At 41.7% G+C, this 21168-nt stretch overlaps 3 protein-coding genes across 4 annotated transcripts; 1 reads left to right on the top strand and 2 right to left on the bottom strand.

Moving 5' to 3' along the window:
* Positions 1-3403: 3403 nt before the first annotated feature.
* rragca (Ras-related GTP binding Ca) lies at positions 3404-14524 on the bottom strand. Of its 2 annotated transcripts, none has more exons than XM_086153686.1 (7): positions 14136-14524; positions 10759-10962; positions 9481-9680; positions 6744-6858; positions 6078-6220; positions 5828-5976; positions 3404-5207 (listed from the first exon to the last, which is right to left on the bottom strand). In XM_086153686.1, the coding sequence occupies exons 1-7, from the start codon at positions 14316-14318 to the stop codon at positions 5053-5055; spliced, it is 1149 nt and encodes a 382-aa protein (XP_086009812.1). In that variant the 5' UTR covers positions 14319-14524; the 3' UTR covers positions 3404-5052. The 2 variants fall into 2 exon arrangements, with proteins under 2 accessions (XP_086009812.1, XP_086009813.1); XM_086153687.1 differs by lacking the exon at positions 14136-14524 and adding an exon at positions 12437-12538.
* Positions 14525-15187: 663 nt separating this feature from the next.
* Positions 15188-17444, top strand: LOC147230353 (c-Myc-binding protein-like). The gene is made up of 5 exons (XM_086154371.1): positions 15188-15355; positions 15744-15816; positions 16533-16581; positions 16693-16822; positions 16919-17444. Exons 1-5 carry the CDS (start codon positions 15341-15343, stop codon positions 16964-16966), a joined length of 315 nt encoding a protein of 104 aa, XP_086010497.1. The 5' UTR covers positions 15188-15340; the 3' UTR covers positions 16967-17444.
* Positions 17445-18098: 654 nt separating this feature from the next.
* Positions 18099-19607, bottom strand: gja9a (gap junction protein alpha 9a). The gene has a single exon (XM_086154370.1). The coding sequence runs from the start codon at positions 19590-19592 to the stop codon at positions 18099-18101; it is 1494 nt and encodes a 497-aa protein (XP_086010496.1). The 5' UTR covers positions 19593-19607.
* Positions 19608-21168: the final 1561 nt, after the last annotated feature.

Genomic DNA, 21168 nt, shown 5'->3' with positions numbered 1-21168 from the left:
CCTGAATATAGGAGTGGTTTGGGTTGTTGATTCTGTTGTTGATTCATTTCTGCCAGCAGTAACTGTGAACTTGAAAAGCAAAGCTGATGCAACTACCTCACTTTGCCAAGTGAAGGCCCTTACAAAGAGGGATTATTGTCACGGCAGATGGAAATGGAAAATATACAACGTGGCCGGTTGACCAAGACAAGACCTTTCCAGATCAGTCATTCCAGAATCGAAGGCGACCGGCGGAAAATCTAATCTATCAACATTGCCGCACAACATCCTCCAACATTTGGAAACCTCGGCATCTTCACGTTTCCACCCTCTGCTGCTGTGGCCACCATGAAACACTCATCTCAGCTCAATCCTCCCACCACTGCTGAGGAATTACACTCACTGGTTGCTTCACAATACAACAAATGAACTCTATTACATCTGTCAGCCTACTAAAGTCATTTTCCCCCCATGTCTCATAAGCCGGCCTAATAAAACGAAAAGATGAGAGATAGCACCGCCTTGTTTTATTAAGAACATGCCAATATCATTGTAATGGCACTAAGACATGCATGATGAAGGGCGGGCTAACGTGCGGAAGTGAGCATGACATCACGTGCAGAAGTAGCTGCGCCTGATTAATTTCATTATTGCTCGGGCTTCCTTTTTGGAGGCAGGGGTAAAGCTTCCCCCCGTATGAAAACCTACATCACACGTCTGCATCTCAAACTTTTTATCCTCCCCAACCCGCTGGAAGCGGTCTTGTCTGATGCAGACCTCCGGGTTTGGACCAGACAGAGCAAAAGACTAGAAAATAGCTCCATCTAGAGACGAATCAACGTCGGCGTCTAACAGAGTCTCAGATCATCGTTCAAGGTTTAAAAATTTTCTACTGTGAATGTATTCCATCCCTCCAGGATCTGAAAATATGCAATAAAGGCTCATAAGAAGATGCAGGAAGTCCCAGGCAGCAGCTCAGAACTCTTATCCTGACAGTTTCTGGGGGAAGAAACGGTGTCTTGTATCTTTAACTGATGGATTTACATTCCTTTCAATGTAGTCTACATTTTTAGCTTTACTTTCATGGCTTATCACTAAAATGTAAATATACCACAACGCAAACTTTTCCTCATCATGTCTCGTAGCAGGTGAACATGATTGAAGACTCATGCCGTATAAGCCAACGTTTGATCGATTGACTGAACAGTAAATCACTGTTCCGGCTTCAGCTGACCTTTGACCGTGCAGTACAAAGCGCAATGAGGGGGCATGTAATCAATATCAAGTTGTAACATCCACTCCACCAAGAAAAAATATATATAAATAAATAGAGTGATGAAATATGTGTAATTTGACTGATAAATTATTGTTTTGTTAAGATATTTTAAGAAAGCATGTTTGGCTTGTTTGGTCATTTAATACATTTGGATGTATTAAATGGATTGTCAAATAACTGATATTTTTGCTGATTTTTAACTACTTTGTGATAAACTTTTTGAAAGGTGACATTTAGCTTTTTTGATATTTAAAATCACAGACATGGACAGGTTAAAACAAAGGCTCTCTATATTTATGGTAAAAAAATGTGCTATTTTTTTTGGTCCTTGGTGTAATCTGCTGGATTTCATTATTTAGTGAAAGGGGTGAAAGACAAGTCAATAGAATTTGGATTCAGGTCATTCAATAAATTTCAGATTCCAATGACATTGACATCTCTGAAAAACCAACCTCCCCCGTGTGGAGTCAACTGAGTTGTTATAGTCAACATTAACTGGACAGTTAAGAATTTTACAAGGGTTTGGGTGAAAGTCCTCGTCCAGCAAGCTTCCACCGGACGCTACACTCAACCTTCAAGATCAAGACTCCCATGACCTCTGCCCTCCTTGGAACATCAAGTGCTTCCCACATCAACAGGTTGCAGAGCCGCCTGGGCTGGACTGTCTGCTGAGATAAAACGGTTTGTTTTAATACGCCATCTCTCCCAGTGTCACACTTTCTCCTCATCGGCGCGGGTGGACTACATGCGGATGCATAATTTATCTCAAATTAGCGCCTGTTTGAGTAAGCATCAAAGCTAGGAGGCTAAGGTTGGAGGAGAGCTTAAGGAACCACGGGGAAACCATCGGTCGGATTAATGCGGGAGATTTTTATAAGAAATTACTGGCTTAATGAAGTGGATAAAAAAGCTGTCAGTGTTTTATTGCATCTAAATTGTGTGGAAGTGGTGTTTAGCTGTCTCGCCTCCTCCCCACATAATGGATCTTGACAGTGGCTGTGAGGCTTATTTAACTTAACTGAGGAATAACTCACATGGCGAAAAAAGAAAATTCACCGAGTTGTTTTTATCCTCGCTGAAATCCAGCAGTGGTGTTTTTCTTTCTTGCCCTCCTCACCACAGCAGCTTAGGGGAAAACAGAAAATACTGGCACATACAAATTATTATTATTAATATCTTGGAAAAGATAGTCTTTGAAAATGAGATTGGAGATCATCCTCTAGGTTCGATATGGGCTCTAGGTTCGATATTGGAAATAGTACCAATTTTTTTGTACAGAAGAGGGCGGAGTGCGGCGACATTAACACTGATGCTCTAACAGGCCGTAAAATTCGCCATAAAGGTTGAGTAAATGATGCATGATTACATTAAATTTAATAAGAACATGCTTTCCTGGGCTTCTGAGGAGATTGGAAGGGCTACAGCGCCATCTTGTGGCTATGAGTGCCTTTGCAGGCACTCAGAGGCCAAAGCCCGAGTTCTAACAGTTAGTTTTATCATCAAAAAAAATTAAGGATTAACGGTAAATTTTCTCAAACCATCAAAAATATAATCACAAGTTCTATCACAACAACCAGTTACTTGTTTCTGCAAGCAGCTGCAGTGGCACAGAATGGTACCTCAGTAGCATCCAGACTACATGCAGGACTTAAGTAAATACAGTTACATCTAAAATATTTTATCCCAGACTACTTCTAATCAGCTAGTAGACTCTGTTAACTGAGGTCCCAAGAGTGACTGGTTCACTAGCAAAGACAAAACAGACCCTTACAAGTAACTACTCAGTATTTAGGTAAGTTTGCATTTGCTAAGTTTGGTAAATTAGCAGTTTATTCACTGCATTAACCACTCATTAACTAGTTGCAGCTCCTAGCACCAATATGCTAATAGCTGCACATGCATAAGACAAAATCCTGCATCCTGATTGGCTGACCTGCAGGTCCAAGTAGCTCACATCATTAGTATGTTGGGCTCCAATTAATATGAATACCACCTGGTCAACTTGTGATGGAAAACCAACATCCATTCATTCCTTCTGGAATTAATCCTGAAAAGGAACTTCAATTAGGATTACATTAAACATGCATTAAACTTCATCTCCTCGCACCAATCCCTGTTGCGCTGAGGCAGATTATCACAATTCCAAAAGACTTTGAATGTTCATTTATTTGTCACAGTATAGTGTCACACATTGAATCAATCATCCGTCACGATGTGCAAGTGTGTTTTCGGGTCCTCATGTCGTGAAGCAGGTTCTCTCTGAATAACTTAACACGGCCTCCTAATGGCTGATGTAAACTAAACTTTTACTTGGCGAAATTGGGAAATGCCCCCGCTAATCTGGTCGCTCACATTTCATACTGAAGGAAAACGAGAGAAAAAGTGGCCTTGAGCATCTGTCGCCTCACTGTCAAGGTGAAAAGCTACAAGCTGTGGTCTTCCCCCAACCCAACCCTGCAGCATCTGGTTAAATGTTCTTTGTTAAACTTCACTTCCTGCCGTCTCACCTCTGGAAACATCACCACCTGTTGTGGTCGAGGAGTTCCGACAAGCTGGCAGCGTACTGACGCAGGCATGCTTGGATACTGCTGAACGCAGGACAAAAACGCAGTGACACGTTGAAAAAAAAATAATACATGCATTTTTCAACCAATACCCTGAAATTTCTTTGAAAACAACAAATAATGGGGTCCAAGCATCTTCGTGAAGTCTGTTGTTACAACAAACAACACATACATTACATGTATGTACTAATCAAATGGTTTCCAGGTCTTTCGTCATTTTTTTGGCAGTGCTTTTGTGAAGCCTGTTTCCAAATATACAGCCAAACTGAGGCTAAGCATTACTGGGCAGAAACAAAAAAAAAAAAAAAAAAGACTCAATTTCATTGATTTTTTTCCCCCAACCAAAGCCTGTTGCTATTGAGAGGAGGGTGATCAATTTTCTGGATGCATTCTTGACCAGCTCTGCAAGGGATCTAATAAAAACCTGTCACACACTTGCACGCTCGCACTCATGCACACTCGCACACACAAATCCCTTTTTTTAAATGTTCTACTCGCAAATAATTGTTTTCCCTTCAAAAGTGGAACCAAAAGGCGAGTTTCGGGCAGCATTCAGGTACAGTGATGTGAGGTGAGGCGAGGTGAAGTGAGGTGAGAGAAAGAGAGAAAGCTCGCAGTGCAGACAAGCTTCATCTACGTAAGGCCATCTTTGAACCTGTGCCGGTTTGAACGTCCACCATCTTGTTTTCCCCCAAACTACCTGCCAGCAGAAGCAGTCCAGGCGGGTTTCCTCACCAGACAGAAATCGGAAAAAACTGACATCAGGCTGTCTGTGGCAGGACAGAAACTAAGGTTTCTTGTCCCTCTCCCCCACTTTTTGGTCACATTGAGGGACCACTAATTGTCACAGCTTTGAAAACAAAAATGCAACAGGAAAGCCAAAGAACCCCCCCCTCCCCCCACAGGTCCAGGAGCAGTGCTTTTCCCTTGGTTTCTTCTCAGCCCATGTCGTGCCTCTTATTTTTCACCTTCACCTGAAATTAAAACGTGTGTTTCCAGGCAATCTGGGGACCCCCGTCCAGGTCTGAGGCATCCATCAGTCTTTTTAGGTGCAAGGAGCAAAGGATTGTGGTCGGTGCTGTCTGAGCCAAGGTCTACAAGTCTCTCCTCCGTAGGCTCCCTGGCGTCTCTGCCCTTCTCTCTGCAAATGTCTCTTTGCATCTATTGTTGTTTGTTTTTGAGTCATTTTTTGTTGTTTTGTTGTCGTTTTTTTTTTTTTTGTTGTATCAGTGACTAGATGGTGCTGCGAGGCGTGCCATTTAGCGCGACTGACTTGGTGCAGGGTGAGCCCACCGCCTGGGGGCCTGCAGGACGCTGGGTGGACACGCCCACTTCGAATACTTCATGAATGGCCTTCCGGAAACAGTGGAAGTTGTAATCTATCAAACCTGGTGAGAACAGAATCCACAGTTATTTCTTTTACAAATACATTCTGATTTTTTTTTTCCTATATATTGTATTTGTGTCACACATGTCAAGCATCCCAGCTGAGATCAGGAAAAGTCAGGAAAGAGTCTTGTTTACTGTTTACAAATTTGGACCATGAGACAATAATATGTTTTTGTTTGTACAAGTTAAGATACATTTTTTTCAAATGATAATGCAAATAGAGCACTTCATTCAATCCCCTTTTTCCACAATTTGGATATCTAGTTAACTGATCCAATTTCTCCACATGTCAAACATTAGTGTGCTTGTTCTATGGGCTGTTATTGGGGTCTTAGATCAGATATCATACTGCATTGCATTATGGGAGGTGTTGCATAATAGTAGGCGTTGGAAATAGTGTGACCCATTGACCTATTCAAGGGTCAAACAAGAGTGATTCCTTGTTTTGCATCGTAATCAGACTTTTTACAAAAATCTATCTCTTAAATCCCTGAATATGATTAAAGTACATGCGATTAGAGGTAGCATTCATTTGTCTGTCAGATAAAGAACACGCTGCGATAAGTTGCTGAAGGAAAATGGGAGGCAAAGGCCAGATTGAGCAATAAGATTTTGACACCTTTGCGCTCAAAGCTTTCTTCCCGCAGGATGCAGACAAGGGCGAGGAACTTGGTGACCTCCTTCAAGTAAAGCACAGTGGTGTTGTTAAGCTTGATGATGGCCATGGACTCCTTGTCGTAAGCGCTTCCACTGCCATCCTCCCTCAGGCTTCGTGTATGCCAACAGTGTTAGGCAGAAAAAGGGAGAAAGACTGTTATTCCACAGGCCACAGGCCAAGGTGACAAGAGCTTTTGAGCTAGATCGCTCACCCATAGATACAGGACACGTCGATGACCACGTCGATCATGTCACAGCACAGCTCGTAAGACTGCATGTCCACGGGAGAGCTGTCCGTGGCGATGTAGATCTTGCTTACAACGTCGAACAAAAAGGCCTTCTCTATTCCTGAATTCTGTCGCGCATCATTGTCAAGTAGAGCGACGAAAGAAGGGTGACAAAAAGGATAGTTAGAAAAGATCACGGGGAAAAAGGAACAAGTTTCTGTTCGGTGCTAAAGGTGTTGGAACTCATATTCGGTGGAAATGATCTATTTTTATTGAAAAGGTCAATTTCAATGAGATCTTTCTTACCCTTGAATGATCTGAAAAATAACTTACGTCAATTTTCCAAAAATGATTTAATCCTTTTTTCCTTGCTATTGTTTTAATACTCAAAAAAGGATGTTTGAAAAGTATAATAAAACAGTTTGTTTTGTATAAGTGTGAACGTCTGCCGCCAGGATGCACACTGAGCCTACTGGAGCTAATTTAATACTGTTAGACCGTCTGTCTAACAGTATTAAATAGTCTGGATATGAAATGGACATAAACTGGTATGGAGGAAGAGCAAGTGACTCACATCCTGCAGGCCGCCCCACACAATTCACATAATTGACAAAAAGGACATTAAGTCCTGGCGGGTTGTCGTCCACTCACAGAAATGAAGATGTTCAGGAGGTTCTCAAGCGTGGGCAACTGAGGGATGAGCTTCTGCACCACTTTGCTGAAGGCCTCAAATATAGAGTGATCGTAGATACTCGTCAAATAAAAACTGAAAAGGGATCAACACAAAAAAAAAGAAAAAGAAAATGTCAATAGTATTGTATGCAGCTGCTTCAGACTTCTCACTTCCTGAAACTCAGACAGGCAGGTGAAACTACAGTCACAGGATCACATGACAAGCACTAGGATGTGAGGAGTTTCACGTGAGTCAGCCAGATTCAGACAAAATGCAAGAATAAGAGAAAAAAAAAAAAAAAACTGCTTCATAAGATGAATGATGGAATCACACGAGTTGTAGAGTGAAACAGTTACTGAGATGTTAAAGCTGAGGCCAAACAATGAGAAGCTCTTAAAAACTATTTGGAAGGAGCATGACATTAGTGTAAGTGTAACAAATAAAAACACACTTCCAAGAAAGTAAATCATCTCAGCTGAGATGGCAGCAGGGACACCAGATTCAGTCAGGACCCTCTTCCAAATAAGAATTCAGGGCGCCGGTTTGGGTGGGCTCTAACAGTTCAGAGATATTTAGATCTGGTTTGTACATTGCTTCAGGGTTCACAGTTTGCAGTTCCTTTTCTAGTCCAGCAGAAGTGAATAGAAAACATGTGGGGGGGGTTCCCCTGTGTCTTTCCCTCAAGGGGTTTACAGTGGAGAACACCTGCGGCACCAACAGTGACCTTTCACCCTCAGCTCACTTTTTAATCCAAGGCAGTATTTTTGCACATTTCAAGGAAATTCCAAAGGGAAATCAAAAATATTCATCAGGAAAAGCATTTCCTGCACAGTTGGTGACCTTTGACCCTCTTTGGAAGGGTGTGATACATCGATATAACAGTCTCATCTGACTGGCGCTATGCTGTGGACTTAATATCACTGTTTCTTTCCCTACAGCTGGAACACCTTTTTCCAGTGAATCCATTTTATGGCTTTTAAAACCTTTGCAACCATTATAAATGTAACTGATGGGAAATTCTCCAGACATCTAGAAACAGGTGGCGCAATGGCACAGATGATAGTGATTTCATCTCACAGGTCCCGAGTTTGATTCTGACTTGGGGCCTCCAACATGACAAAAACATGCAATCGGTTGACCGGAGACCCTAGATTGCTCAAGCATGCATGTCGGTAAAGGGTGAACCCTGCCTCTTTTACAGTTGCAGCCGGGAAAGGCTTCAGTGTGGATAAGTGGCAAAGAGAATGAATCAACAAGAAATTACCTGCAACTTTAACCACAATCACCAATTCATGGCCATGCAGACATAAAATGACTGGCACTTCCAAATATTAGAATTAAATGTCCTTTAATTAGCAAGAATAGTTAAAAAATACTTTTAAAACGCGTAAGAGTCATCAGAGACGGCCCAGAGGGAGGGGAGCTCTGAAAAGATTAAGCAATTGTGTGTGTGTGTGTGTGTGTGTGTGTACTCGTTTTCCACTGACTTGCTCATGATACATATGTGATCTGAATTACATGGCATGGGAGAAAATAAAAAGAAACACACTCATTTAATAGTGTGATATAAATGCAGCCATCGTTCCAGATGATGCGTGAGACGGCGTTGTGGCATTCAAGGCGCATGATCAGCGGGCCTTCATTAGAAGGACGGAGAGGAATTTCAAACCAGCCCTACAAACATGTGGATGGGTGGATTTTCCCAACCGATAAATCTGAGCTGTGGAAACACAGAGTTCCAACTACACATCTACCGGCCATCTCTGGGTGCAAAAGGTTGCCATGTAATTACTGTTCCCCGGTCCACTTCCTTGTAAGTATAACATGCTTAATCACATTTGCAACACTTGAGGCAAGACACACTTGGCAACAAGACTCTTTTTAAAGAAAGTTTACACTGTAGCGTCAATTATGCCCACATGACGGGCTGTGTACAAAGTACAACCTGTGGCTATAACTTCACTTACGTCTACATGTAATGTTATTCATGAGATGCTCGACTTCAAAGCATCACTTGGTGTATCTCTAAGATGCAATCATGGAAGTCAACTCTGCAGTCTGCAGCCTTCTCCAAATTGGCATCACAAAGTTACTTTCATCCTTTTGGAAATACCTAATAAGTCAAATTTCCCAAAAAAAAACAAGAAGTACCAAAAAATGTAGCAGAAATTGCCACCACCTCAAAATCAACAAAAATAGTTAACAATTAAAGGTAGTTTTAAGATCTATTTAAAAGATGTAATGTTTCATAAGAAATCAATGGAACAATGGAATTTGCCTTTTAAAAGGCAGGAAAAACAGAGGTGATATGTAATATGTGACTTTCCCAACAAAACTAACATTGCAACATTTTATTTCCTGATGTCTCTCACATAGGATAAATAATTGATTTGAGGAAATGCCTTTTTTATAGGAAAAATTACGTTATTTGAGCATGCTCCCCCCATGGAGTGATTTGGTTTGGCTGGTCCTATACTCTCCACCCCCTATATGACATGTGAACAAACTTTATCAGAGCAAGCACTTTGCAGTATCTGCTCTCAAGCTTTTCCTGTAATTTCACAGATGATGCTTTGTGACGAATTGACAACTTAGACATTTCTTCCTCTGTTTTTAAAATGAAAGTGCTGCTGAGTGAATAAAAGTTAAAAAAAGGGGCTCAAGGATTAAAATTAATTAGGCCTACAGAGTCAGACAGGAGGCTACACAATATACCTGAGATGTAGCTTCTCTAAACTTGCGTCTGCCAGGTCATCATTTGCTCTCTGGTGAATGTCTCTCTGGGTCTCAATCTTGTGGTCGTCTGAGAGGCCGTCCACTTTGTGGATGAAGACTTCAAAGTTGATCTCCGGGTTGACGCGGTAGGCCCGCGAAACAGTGAGGTGAAGCCTACCCAGAGCTTCTACATAGTCGTCCTGGAGACACAAGGCACGCCATTAAACCACAACCTCTATACTCATGCATTATCTACACTGCTTATCCGACACTCAAGGATGCAGGGCGGATGGAACCTATCCAAGGTGTCATTAGGCAAGTAGAATACTCTAATAATAAATATGTAGCTACATTTTCAGACACACTCCCATATGGTCCCAAACACACCACGTGCTCAAAGACGGGTATGTTCCACACAGAAATTACAAAATATATCACAGAAATTAAACCGTCTCAATGATTAATAACAGGAATGAACACAGACTGACAAGCTTGGTTCATCAAACACTCCGAGATATATATATATATATATATATGTATAAGAAAAAGGCAAGCTGTAATTTTGGATGTAATAAACCAGATACTTTTTCACCTAATTACCCAAATGACTATTGAATCAAAATTTTAATTTCAGCCTCTGGGCATGCCATTAAACTTCTTTAAACTTGATCCATGTTGATGCTCAAATGAAACCAGGTGACAAGCTTGTAGGACGGCAGTTCTTTCATAAATCAATAGAACAATCACAGATTTGTGGACTGCTAGACTCCTGCTGAGACCGGAGATCTTTGTTTTCTGTTTTTTTGTGAAATCTCATGCAGACACATACCTTTTTTGGATCAAGGTCATTAGAAACCAAACTTTAGTAATTCGCTAGAATAAAATCTTCGCTTCAGCCAATCATCAGCCTCCATCTAACCCTAGTCTCTGCATCCTCTTCTCTCACGCCAACTAACTTCAAGTCCTCTTTCATTCCATCCATAAATCTCCTCTGCTGGCTTCCAATATTTATTTGTTCAAATAAAATGAGCAGGGAATAAAAGTAGCCTCGCAGCCATTTGGAGGTATTAGAGTGACACGAGCAGGAGTTATTCAAAGCTGCTGGGTGGCAAGCAAAAAGGATGCAGGGAACTGCTTTGAAGAAAGAAAGATTACTTAATGAAATATCTCACACCATGGGAGAAGCATCAGGGTGGAAGTGGTGTCTCATTTCATTTTCTGTAAAACTGGATTTCCAGCAACCTCATCATTTTAAAATCAGTGGTGTCTGTTCTTCACCTGAGCATCAATGACAAATATCAAGGCCCCGGTTCCTCGAAAGATCATCTCATAGTCAAAGGTGGGGTCAAAGAAGTCCACCTGACCCGGGAAATCCCAGATCTGGAAGTTGACGAAGGAGCTGCTAGAGATGTCATCCTTGTAGATCTTGTTGGTACTCTCCAGGAACAACGTCTCATTCGGCGACATTTTGTGGAAAACAACCTGAAATTTGATACCATTATCTGTTACTCATTTGACAAATCACTCCAGTGTCATTTTTTCAAATTGAAAGAACCAATAACACAGAGATAAGCTATTTCATTGCATCAGACTTGATTAAACTTCCAGAGAAAGCTTATCTTCAAGACAAAGCTGAACAATAAAAAGGGTGTTACCAACAGGACAGTATAGCACAACAAATACGAGCTCCTGTCTACTTTCAATGTTACTTTACAACTATTAGGAATTACATAACAATCAGTTAGAAAACACAAAAACAAGTACCAGAAAATATAGTAGAAGCCCCCCCCAAAAAAGAGAGCTTTTGTAGTTAAAGTTTGTTTAAAAGATGTGACGTTTTGTGACAAATGTTGCATAACGATGGAATTTGCCTATTAGAAGGCAGGAAAAGAGAGATTATTTGGGACTTGTGTTATGGCTTAAAACAAAAAAGGGAACATTACTATGTATTTTATTTCCTGACATCTCTCACCCCGATGAACAAATAACCCTCTCAGAAATGCCTTATTTTAGGTGAAAAATTCAATTATTTGAACCAGCTCCCCCGTGGAGTGTTTGTCCTGTAATCTCAGCCCACTATCTGACATGTAAACAAAGAGTTTCCGAGCAAGCACTTTGCAGTATCTGCTCTCAAGGTGTGTGTGTGTGGGTGAGGGCATGTTTGTGTTTACATTTTATTCCTCTCTAGATCCAAGTTAAAACATTTTTCAAAGTTTAAAAACATCCCTCACAAACTGGTCCAATATCTTGCTTTGTGTTAAAACCAACCATGGCCCTTTTGAATTTTTAATAATTAAATTGCATAGCACTGAAGGACAGAAAAATAGTGATTCATAGTGGTTGGGAATGAACAGAGAATCATTACAAAACAAGGAAAACACTTTACTCATCTTCCAAACAGAGCACTGAATCATACAAGGGATGCTGGTTAGACAACAGCAATCAATACACTTCTGCAAATAGACGGTAATGTATTATCACTTGGTCTCTCATTCCAGTCTTGGTGATTCAATGGCACTGAGGCATCATCCACGTCACATGCACAGCAACAGAGCAAACATGGCAGACATAACGCACGTCTGCCGATTTCAGCCATTCACTGTAGATATGATCAATGTATGTTGGCTGACTGTCATGTTGCCTGATTATGACAAAATTAATGTGTAATTTTTACTGTCTGCACCAACATACAAAATATACTATCCATTCAGAAATGTGAAAAATAAAAAAAGATGTACAATTCAACAAGAATGTCTATAAAAAATTAGCAATGAAAATATTCAAGGTTAAGAAGACAAACAAAAATTAGCCCATGCAACTGAGCGAATGTTAATTACATAGCCAGTCCATATTTGTCATCCTTGTTGTTTTCCTGCATATTTATCCCCCCTCACCTTCTCTTGCTAGGACAGACATGCAGACATGCAATATTGTAAATGCAAAATACTTCACTAACCGTAACTTTAGATGGTCTTAGTCAGTGAACTAAATCCAGTAAACCTGTGGTTTAATACTCTTCTCTGCACACATTGATATGACCTGATAACTTAGGAAATGAGACAGTGTTTCTGCTTATCCAAGGGGAAAGACAGACAGACTGTCGAAATGTGTCGCCGAGATCCCCCTGCACAACCAACACTTGCCATGGCAACCGATGGATTCACCCTCGGTTCACAATCTCTTTCGGGTGTTTGGGTTTCCACAAAAATGGCATTCTGGAATCCACCTCTTGGGTCTCCAGCAGGTTACAGATCAGGTACGGAAGCGTGTCACGGCTGGTGATTAGTTAGTTCACCACTGCCATTAAAAAAAAAAAAAAAAAAAAAAAAAACAGCACGTGAAAAACCACTTGGGTCAAAGTCCAATAACCCAGCAAAAACCCAAATCACATGATTCTTATGAGCCCAAACAGGAGGCTTAGAGGGGACTTTAATAACAGAGACTAACCTGTTCAGCACAAAGTCTTACCTTTATGTCTACAGGCCTGTATAACACAGAAGGAACAGTGTGAAAGCAGCAAATGTAAAAGTTGAGCACTGTGACCACATTAACCATGTAACAACGGATTTGGCAACTGTTTTTTAGAGCTACATTCAGGGCTGTCCATAGGGTAAATAAAGCATGAATTCCCATGTAAACCTATTATTCTCACATGATCTTGGTAATTCTGCTGCCTGGCAAGGTGAGAGCGATTTGGGCAGAGAAGAGAAAAAACCATGCCCATGCCCACGGATTGGCAGGAAGGTGTCGCAACCAACCTAATATGTAGGAGAAGTACTTGTTCTGCCAATGTTTGTATGAAAAGAAAGAATAGAAAAAAATATGTTAAGTGCTCATACTTTTATCTAGTATCTTGGACCGTTAGCAAGCAGCATTTATCAAGACGCTTTAATAGCTTATTGACAAATCTGTTGCAGATCTGGTAGAATAACCTGCAAAAGAACAGTCACCCTAGAAGCGACATAAAACCACACTTACTATTGCAAGGAGGTTATCATTTATGACAGCGTACAGGAGAGACATTTGTCCTGAAGAGGGAAATATTGGGGACATTCAGGGGATCTTCAAGGGATTCAATGTAAACTTGGATTTGAGCAGATGGCGTGGTCGTGTGTGTGTGGTTTGTGTGTGTGTGTGTGTGTGTGTGTGTGTGTGTGTGTGTGTGTGTGATCGCCCCTCTCACCAAAATCCAGGCAAGTCTGAGAGGATGGCTGCAGGTGCAGCACAGATTTGGAAACCCAGTGTTACGACCGGTAAGGTGTGGTCGGGTTTCGCCGTCATGTGAGAGCTACACACCGGACCTGCCCTGTGCCTGGTCGGGAATCGTCGCGGGTTTTTGACAGCGTCGGATAAGTTGATAACCGAAGCGAGTCACATGCTGAATGTCCTCAGACGCGGGAGATGAGCTGCTCTGTCTGAGCGGTAAATAATTCACTACATTAACACCCCATGAGCTAACACCGCTAGCTAACCATTAGCTTTGATGTGGCTAGCGGTAAAACTCAAGTCGCCGTTATCTCCCTATTCCACTGCTTATTAGTAGCTATCATCCTTAGCATGTATGCTAGACCTCCCAACTAGCTGTTGTTGCTAGCGTCCCGTTAACGTGAAGTGGAAGAGGCTGCGGCGGAAGGGCTACAAGATTTAATCCGTACCTTCTGTATGGACGATTTCCCACTTCTCCTCAAACCCATGAGCAGGATTCTCGGTTTGCTGTCAGACGGCGCCGGGCTGTCCTCGATATCGGCCTCCTCCTCTCCATAACCGAAATCTTTGGGGAATGAATCCGCAACCCCGTAGCTGTCAGCCAGCTGTTCCACCTCGTACTGAATCGACATTTTGACCTAACGACGGTCGGTTCCCCCCTGATTCCCCCCGATTACTTGTCCGCCACCACGCCCCTGTTTGTATGGGACGCCGGGAATGCACCGCAAGTTATAGTTCCTACTCAGAAAAGATTGTTAAAGCCGGGGATACTTCCTCGCACGGAGCGTGATCCCACACATTTCCTTAGGATTTCCTCTCCTTTGAAAAAAAAAAAAAAAAAAATGAACCATATTTGATCCCACCTCTCAGCACTGATTGGCTACAAGGATTATAAAACTAAATATGATTGGTCGAGTGGTCCATCACTCTTCAGAGACTCATCGCAGTCACCTGACCAGTACTCGGACTTGTTTTGTGACCTGTCACCCCAAACGGGAAGCAAACAGATACTCTTGTCATAATTGCTTATTACTGTTTAATTTACCAACGCCGCAAGACTTGTTTATGAAATTGTAAAATTTGAATATTTTATCGATGATCTACCGAAATGCAGACATATGTGGTTGTGTGTTCTAGTGTTAAATCAGCAGATGGCGACAACGTCCGTCCAATAAAGATAGAGGCGTTCAGGTTTAGAGGAAATTATCGTATTTCTTGATGTCTATACAGGGCAAAAAATGTAAAACGCCGATTGCAAAATAATCGGTCAAACTCCGAAAATTAAGTTTCAAAAAGCCTCCGTCTCCAATACTCTTTCCCGTAAATATTTAATGTATGCGGCAGATACCTGATATAATTTGCTTAATTTAAAACACACCAGGAGCTTTAAGTATATTCAGGCCATTGATTGGCAGAATTTAATTACTTAAGTAAAATTATATTAGAATTATACGTATGACGTGGTTAAGTATTAGCAACGTTTTAGACTTACGAGGAACACCCAAACGCAGCACGGAGGACAGCTTTAAACGAAACTTAAATTTCTCCAAACGAGTGGCATCGCACTTGCACACGTCAAAGTGGTGTACAGCGAGTGAATCGAAGTAGACAGTACAGCTCTTTAAAAAGACAACTTTTAACCATCTGCGTCATCATGGCACATTATAAAGTGAGTTTGCTGTTTACTTCACCCACGTAGGAAAAAAAGATCGAGTGTTGCTTGGCTCGCTCGTAACAAATGCGCTAACGCTAGCATGCTGGGCCGGTTTACCAGGTGCAAGTTGTTCCAGAGAAGGGTCTGAATGGAACGGGTTGGCAAGTGAAAAAATAAACTTATTTTTGGGATGTAGCAGAATAAACTTGTCTATAACGGGGGAACCGTCTAATAGTCACAAACAACCAGGGGGCTCTGAAACTTTTAATGACGAGAATTAAAGTGTAAGCAACTTGTATCAAATTGACGGGGGTCAGTTGAGGTTAAAGTTGGCCCTATAGACCTACATCACTTTCATGTTTTTGCCCCTGCTGGTGAAAAAATTGTCTTTTCCTCCTTTCAGGGCACAGACCAAAAGAGGGAACAGTTTCGCAGATATCTAGAGAAATCCGGAGTCGTCGACAGTCTGACCAGTGGTATGAAGCAATAAAAATCAAACCACATTCAGAAAGACAGGAATATGAAGGTGTTTAATTAGTGCTGATTATACAAACATTATCTTAACCTAATGGGGAAACTTTGCAATCGTGTCAGTAAAATGCTGAGTTTTTCATATTAGAATTGTTACCACGATACTTTACACACAGGGAAATGTAATCAAATAATAAGGGCAATATGTAATTTAAGAATTCTCTTAACTTGACCATGAGATTATAAGATTAGTTCTTAAAGCAATAAAACCTCACAGTTTGGAATTAAATGTATTTCTACAAATCTGCTCTTGCAAAGGATGACATATATTAGTTTGGTATAGAAACATCTAATTGGGAGAAAAGTCTTGGTGCTGAAATACAACAGGTATGAATGCTGTCAGCTTCTCCCTGCAGAATATCTTAAATGATAACAGAGTGAAGTTACTAAACCATCTTAACTGCAGAAGCCAGGGTGCGCGCCTAATTTTTCTTGGTAAAAAGAGAAAACCCTTTCAAAGTATAAAGTACTTTTTGACGTATGTGACTACGAGCAGCAGTGCTGTTATGAAATGAGTCAGATCGCTGTAGGTTTAATAATAAAAATGGAGCCTTTTTAATTGTTTCGCACCAGCATTTTGGCTCTGTTAACGTGGCTTTATCACTGAGGCATTAAAACCCATTGTGTTTTATTGTTAATAAAATTTCTCTCTGACTTTCAGTATTAGTCGCATTGTACGAGCAGCCGGAGAAACCCAGCAATGCCTTGGAGTATCCTTCCCCCTTAGGATGCTCCTACAGCCAAAGAAAAAAAATGTTTTAAAAAAAAGAGATGAAAAGATGAAAATTCCCAATGTAGATTCTTTAATCCGCTCTATCCAGGTTTGTGAAGCAGCACCTTGATACTGTTGGCAAGCCTGCAATAAATGCTGAGGCTTTGCAGCAGGAAGTGATGGATCTGAGGCAGAAGTGTGCACTTCTGGAAGAGGAGAATAAAGACCTCAAGCAAAGGGTAATTGGTTTTTAGCAGAAATTAGCACTTGTTATCATGGAGGAAATTATTTCTCAAAAGACTGTTTGAATTGATAAAGGTTGTCTGTCCTTCAAGCTCCAGCGTTTTGAACCTGGTCCAGAAGATGGAACTGCAACTGACTAGCTCCTGCCTATTCTTGGCATGAGTAATAAAAGTTTGGTTTATGTTACTATAAAAAACACAGAATGCTGTTCATAGCAAATAATGTTATGTAGCTGTTTTTGTAAATCTTAGTTTTCTACATTTTTAAGAAACACATTTTTTATTTATGCATATTTTTATTTTTCCCTTTGGCTTTAGCGCAGTAATGACATACAAGAAGGGGTGTCTTTGGGGAACCCTGCGAGCATTTGAGTGAATTACTGATGTTTGTCTTGAGTTAAAAACACAATCAGCTGTGATGGAAAGATCCAATTTTGTTTTCAGACTTCTGGTGCAAGGCAATTGTTGTAAAAAGCGGAAAAAAAAGCTCAAATGGCAATAAAGAGTATTCTTGTAATGAAGTTTTTGATGCATCAGTGATTGCAATGACTTTTTTCATTCTTATGTTAATTTGTACCTCAATGGTTTTGGTAGTCTGATTGTTGTTTTCTCACTTAAATGATTCACTTAAGATCACATCTGACACAACATTCAGCACCTGTTTTACCATCTGCTTATTGATATGCCCAGAAAATTGCAAGTTTTATGCCTAAGATGTAATAAGATGCCGTAATAAGACTGTTCTTCATAGATTTAACTGAAGCTAATCTCAGATTCTCATTACATTTTAATTGTCTCCCTCAGGCAGAGCTGCCTCAGACAGGATCTCACCTATTACTGGTCTTAAAATGGTCACATTTCTATCAAAAAGTCACATGTAGATGTGCCTATTCAGTTATAATTTTGTCATGTGCTAAACCCTTAAAAATTTTGTGTGACTTTGTGTTTCCAAATCCCAAAATATCATGGCCATCTGGCAAATTGGAGATTGCTCTCAAATGGAAACTGTTGTTCATCCACTCAGTGACAAAACTCTCTGGGAGAGGGCAGCCAGTTTTCTATTTTCTGAGGGGAAATTTATGAGAGTATTTCTAATTACTATATTTTAGTCAAATTGGCTGTTTTATCCCCATATTGTAAGAAATGCATATTTGCCTTATAGGTGGATATAAGCTTCAGTTTACTGCAATTGCTCTTAATTTTAGGCCCAGAAAAATGCTTGCATAATATTGACAGCAGGAACAAAAGTCTGTCCTTGGGTGACAATTTTTGATCAGATCTGCAGGTCTGTCGCTCGTCTGCTGCTCGTGTTACTCGACGGCGATGTTCTGCAGGTGGGAGAAGGCCTGGGATCATGTTTAGAACCTGAGCTAGACTCCTCCATCGACTCCTGGCTGGACGGCCGGCTCGGACCCCTGCCATCCGGTTTTGGCTGTGCCAGAGGCAACAACCGCCCGCCTGCCCCCTTGTCCTCCCCCCCATATGAATCTGTGTCCGAGCTTTTACCCTCAAGCACTGTGGAGCACTTGAAAGAACCATGAGCTCTCCAAGGTCTCTTCACCGCACTCACCGCCAGCGTTGGGAAGGAGTAGGAGTGGGTGGTCCTTTGCGGACATACTGGGGACTCTAAGCTGCTTCTTTGGCTACTGCCATCCTCCTTCTGTGGTGGGAGATGTAAAAAGTCATCAGTCTCCTGTCTAGGATTAATCAGGGGGTCACAGCAGAGCGAACACTGGTCAGTCGTGGTTGAAGTACAGTTTAACTCTGTGACACTCTGAGCTGCATGTCCGGAATGGTCTAAATCCTGCTGCATGATCAGCTCTCCCTGAAGAGGTAAACCAGAAGAAACTTTGATCAGGCTCGGGTACAAACCTGTGCACTGAACCTTTTCCAGGAGATTGTAGTCGCCAGGCACAGAGGTGATGGTCGCCTTTCGATGTGCACTCGTGCACATTTGCACCACAGACTCTTTCTTTCCCCTGCTGGTGTAATAATTGTCAAGCTCGTCCCTTTCGTCTCTCAAGTGAGGGTAGAAGTCCAGGATGCCCTTTTTGATCTTCTTGTAACCAAGATGCATGATTTCAAGGATGTTAAGGAAGAGAGAAATGGCAGCGATGCATTGCATAAATACCATGAAGACGCTCTTCTCTGTCGGGCGGGAGACATAGCAGTCTACAGCATTTGGGCAAGGCTCCCGCTCGCATTTGAAAAGTGGGTAGAGGTGGAAGCCATAAAGGAGGTATTGGCCGGTCATAAACGCCACCTCCACGACAGAGCGAGTGACAACGTGGGCGATGTACGTGCGGAGCAGAGAACCCCTGAGAGGAGCTTTGTTGAGCTTCCCCTGGTCCAGCTGTTTCATCTCCCTCTCTATCCTCTTCCTGACTTCCGCCAACTCGGAGTCGACCAACTCAAGCTCCCTCCGGAGCAGCACCTTCTTCTTCTGCCGTGCCTTCTCAAGCGCCCGGAGCCTGTAGAGAGCGTGGCCCATGTAGACCAGAGAAGGGGACGACACGAAGATGACCTGCAGCACCCAGTAGCGGACAAGGGAGATGGGGAACGCCATATCGTAGCACACGTTCCTGCACCCCGGCTGCTCGGTGTTGCATATAAAGTCCGCCTGCTCGTCATTCCACACGTCTTCGGCCGCGACCCCGAGCACCAGCATGCGGAAGATGAACAGGATGGTGAGCCAGATCTTGCCCACCATGGTGGAGTGGATATGCACCTCCTCCAAAATGCCCCCGAGGAAGTTCCAGTCACCCATCTTCACTCTGCCATTATGACTTACGGAAGGCAGAAGTATGAAAAAGGTTAAAGTGGAAAAGTAAACACGAAAAACAAACACATCCAGATGACAACTTTCAAGTTTGGTCGAAATCCCCCCCCCATCAGTCAAGTCAGAATGAGCCTCTCGGACATCTGAACAGTTTCCACTCACCTTCCAGCGGCATGGACAGACTGCCGGTGGTGACTTAAATCTCCTCGGGTCATGCAGCCCTGGACTCTCTTGCCAAAAAAAAAAAAGTTTTAAAAATCGTTAGCGCCCTCCACATGAGTACCCCCTGTACATCACCCAAACTTCAGTGAACCCTCCTCTGCTCTAGTGCTGCCAGAGACAAAGTGGGAACAACTGAGCTTTAGCGGGACGGGTGCCAGCACTACTCTGGCCGTGGGTCAATAGCAATGGCTTTACGGATGCATTTAGGTCATGACCCAACAGTGATTTGATTCTAACAGTGATATTGACCTCGGTGTCAGCAGGTCAGAGCCTAAATGACCTCCTCTCGTAGCATCTTGTGCGATGAGTATCTACATAACATGTATGACAAAAACATACACATACATACCAGTTGCAATTAACTATATTTATGGTGGTTTATTACATCATATGTCTTGATGCTTCCAAATAAATGTCTGTAAATATACCGTACTATGCGACGTATCTATATGTTGGAGTCTATTTGCGGCATATGTTACCGGAAATGTATGTGCCCCAGTTGAATATCCTCATTGTCAATACCAGTCAGCTATACACACAAGCCACGTTCGATCGATACTTTTCCCTTCTATGCTGATCAATTAGTAATCATCTCTAATTTCATTCCTGGTTGCTTCTCGTTGGATGTAATTACGTTTTCATACACTTGTCACATTATTCTCTACAATTAATGGGAAATCTATTAGAATAGATTGGAGCCGGATGCCGAATTTATAAATGTTAATACCTTTAAACGGCTTGTTACTCGACTAGGGGGGTGAATATGCTTTTGAAGTGTGGATCAGGCCTTAAAACAGGGATTTTTAAATGAGTGACTGGAATTGTTTTGCTCTTAACAGGAGTATTTATTCACCTCAATGGTTGCGGGTATTTGCCGACAGGAAAAAAAATTATTATTTCATTGTGAAAAGTAAAACAAAAAGTTAAAAACTAATAATAGAAATGAAATAGTTGGTTTTGTTCGGCCCATCTGCTGAAATGCGATCATTCCCAAGTGAGCTTTCCACCCCAATGCGTCTCATTCCGCCCGTCCTGATCAATTCAAACCAGTCTGGTAGAAACACATCAGGACAGGGATAATCCAATGTTTTCGCCAATGGAGAGCATTGTTTTCTGATTTGCATATTTGAATGAAAATTATTGTCTGCTGATCTTCTTATTACCAAAATTAGTCGGAAAACTACCGGTAGAATTTATGTGTTCAGTATTGGTCAAATACAGTCTCTGGCCAACATGTTTCTGGCATTGATTTGTTGTTCTTATGATGTTGAATTCATAATATTCTAAGTGATCATGTTGAAATCAGATCACAGATAATGATACAATTTAAAAAAGACCCACA

This window comes from Fistularia commersonii, chromosome 10 (assembly GCF_037954325.1).
Source record: "Fistularia commersonii isolate RoL2024-O1a breed Wild chromosome 10, RoL_Fcom_v1.0, whole genome shotgun sequence".
In the NCBI taxonomy this organism is placed as follows: domain Eukaryota; kingdom Metazoa; phylum Chordata; class Actinopteri; order Syngnathiformes; family Fistulariidae; genus Fistularia; species Fistularia commersonii.
Note: the sequence above shows the minus strand (reverse complement) of the source record. Positions and strands in the feature narration are given on the sequence as shown.

Excerpts from the sequence above, each read along its gene's own strand:
- rragca (XM_086153686.1), bottom strand. The coding sequence starts at position 14,318 with ATGTCGATTCAGTACGAGGTGGAACAGCTGGCTGACAGCTACGGGGTT. Across the intron at positions 9,681-10,758 it reads TATTTGTCATTGATGCTCAG|GACGACTATGTAGAAGCTCT; the intron begins GTGAAGAACAGA and ends TTGTGTCTCCAG. Across the intron at positions 6,859-9,480 it reads TTAGAGAAGCTACATCTCAG|TTTTTATTTGACGAGTATCT; the intron begins GTATATTGTGTA and ends ATCCCTTTTCAG.
- LOC147230353 (XM_086154371.1), top strand. Across the intron at positions 15,817-16,532 it reads CGTCGACAGTCTGACCAGTG|TATTAGTCGCATTGTACGAG; the intron begins GTATGAAGCAAT and ends TCTGACTTTCAG. Across the intron at positions 16,582-16,692 it reads AAACCCAGCAATGCCTTGGA|GTTTGTGAAGCAGCACCTTG; the intron begins GTATCCTTCCCC and ends CGCTCTATCCAG.
- gja9a (XM_086154370.1), bottom strand. The coding sequence starts at position 19,592 with ATGGGTGACTGGAACTTCCTCGGGGGCATTTTGGAGGAGGTGCATATC.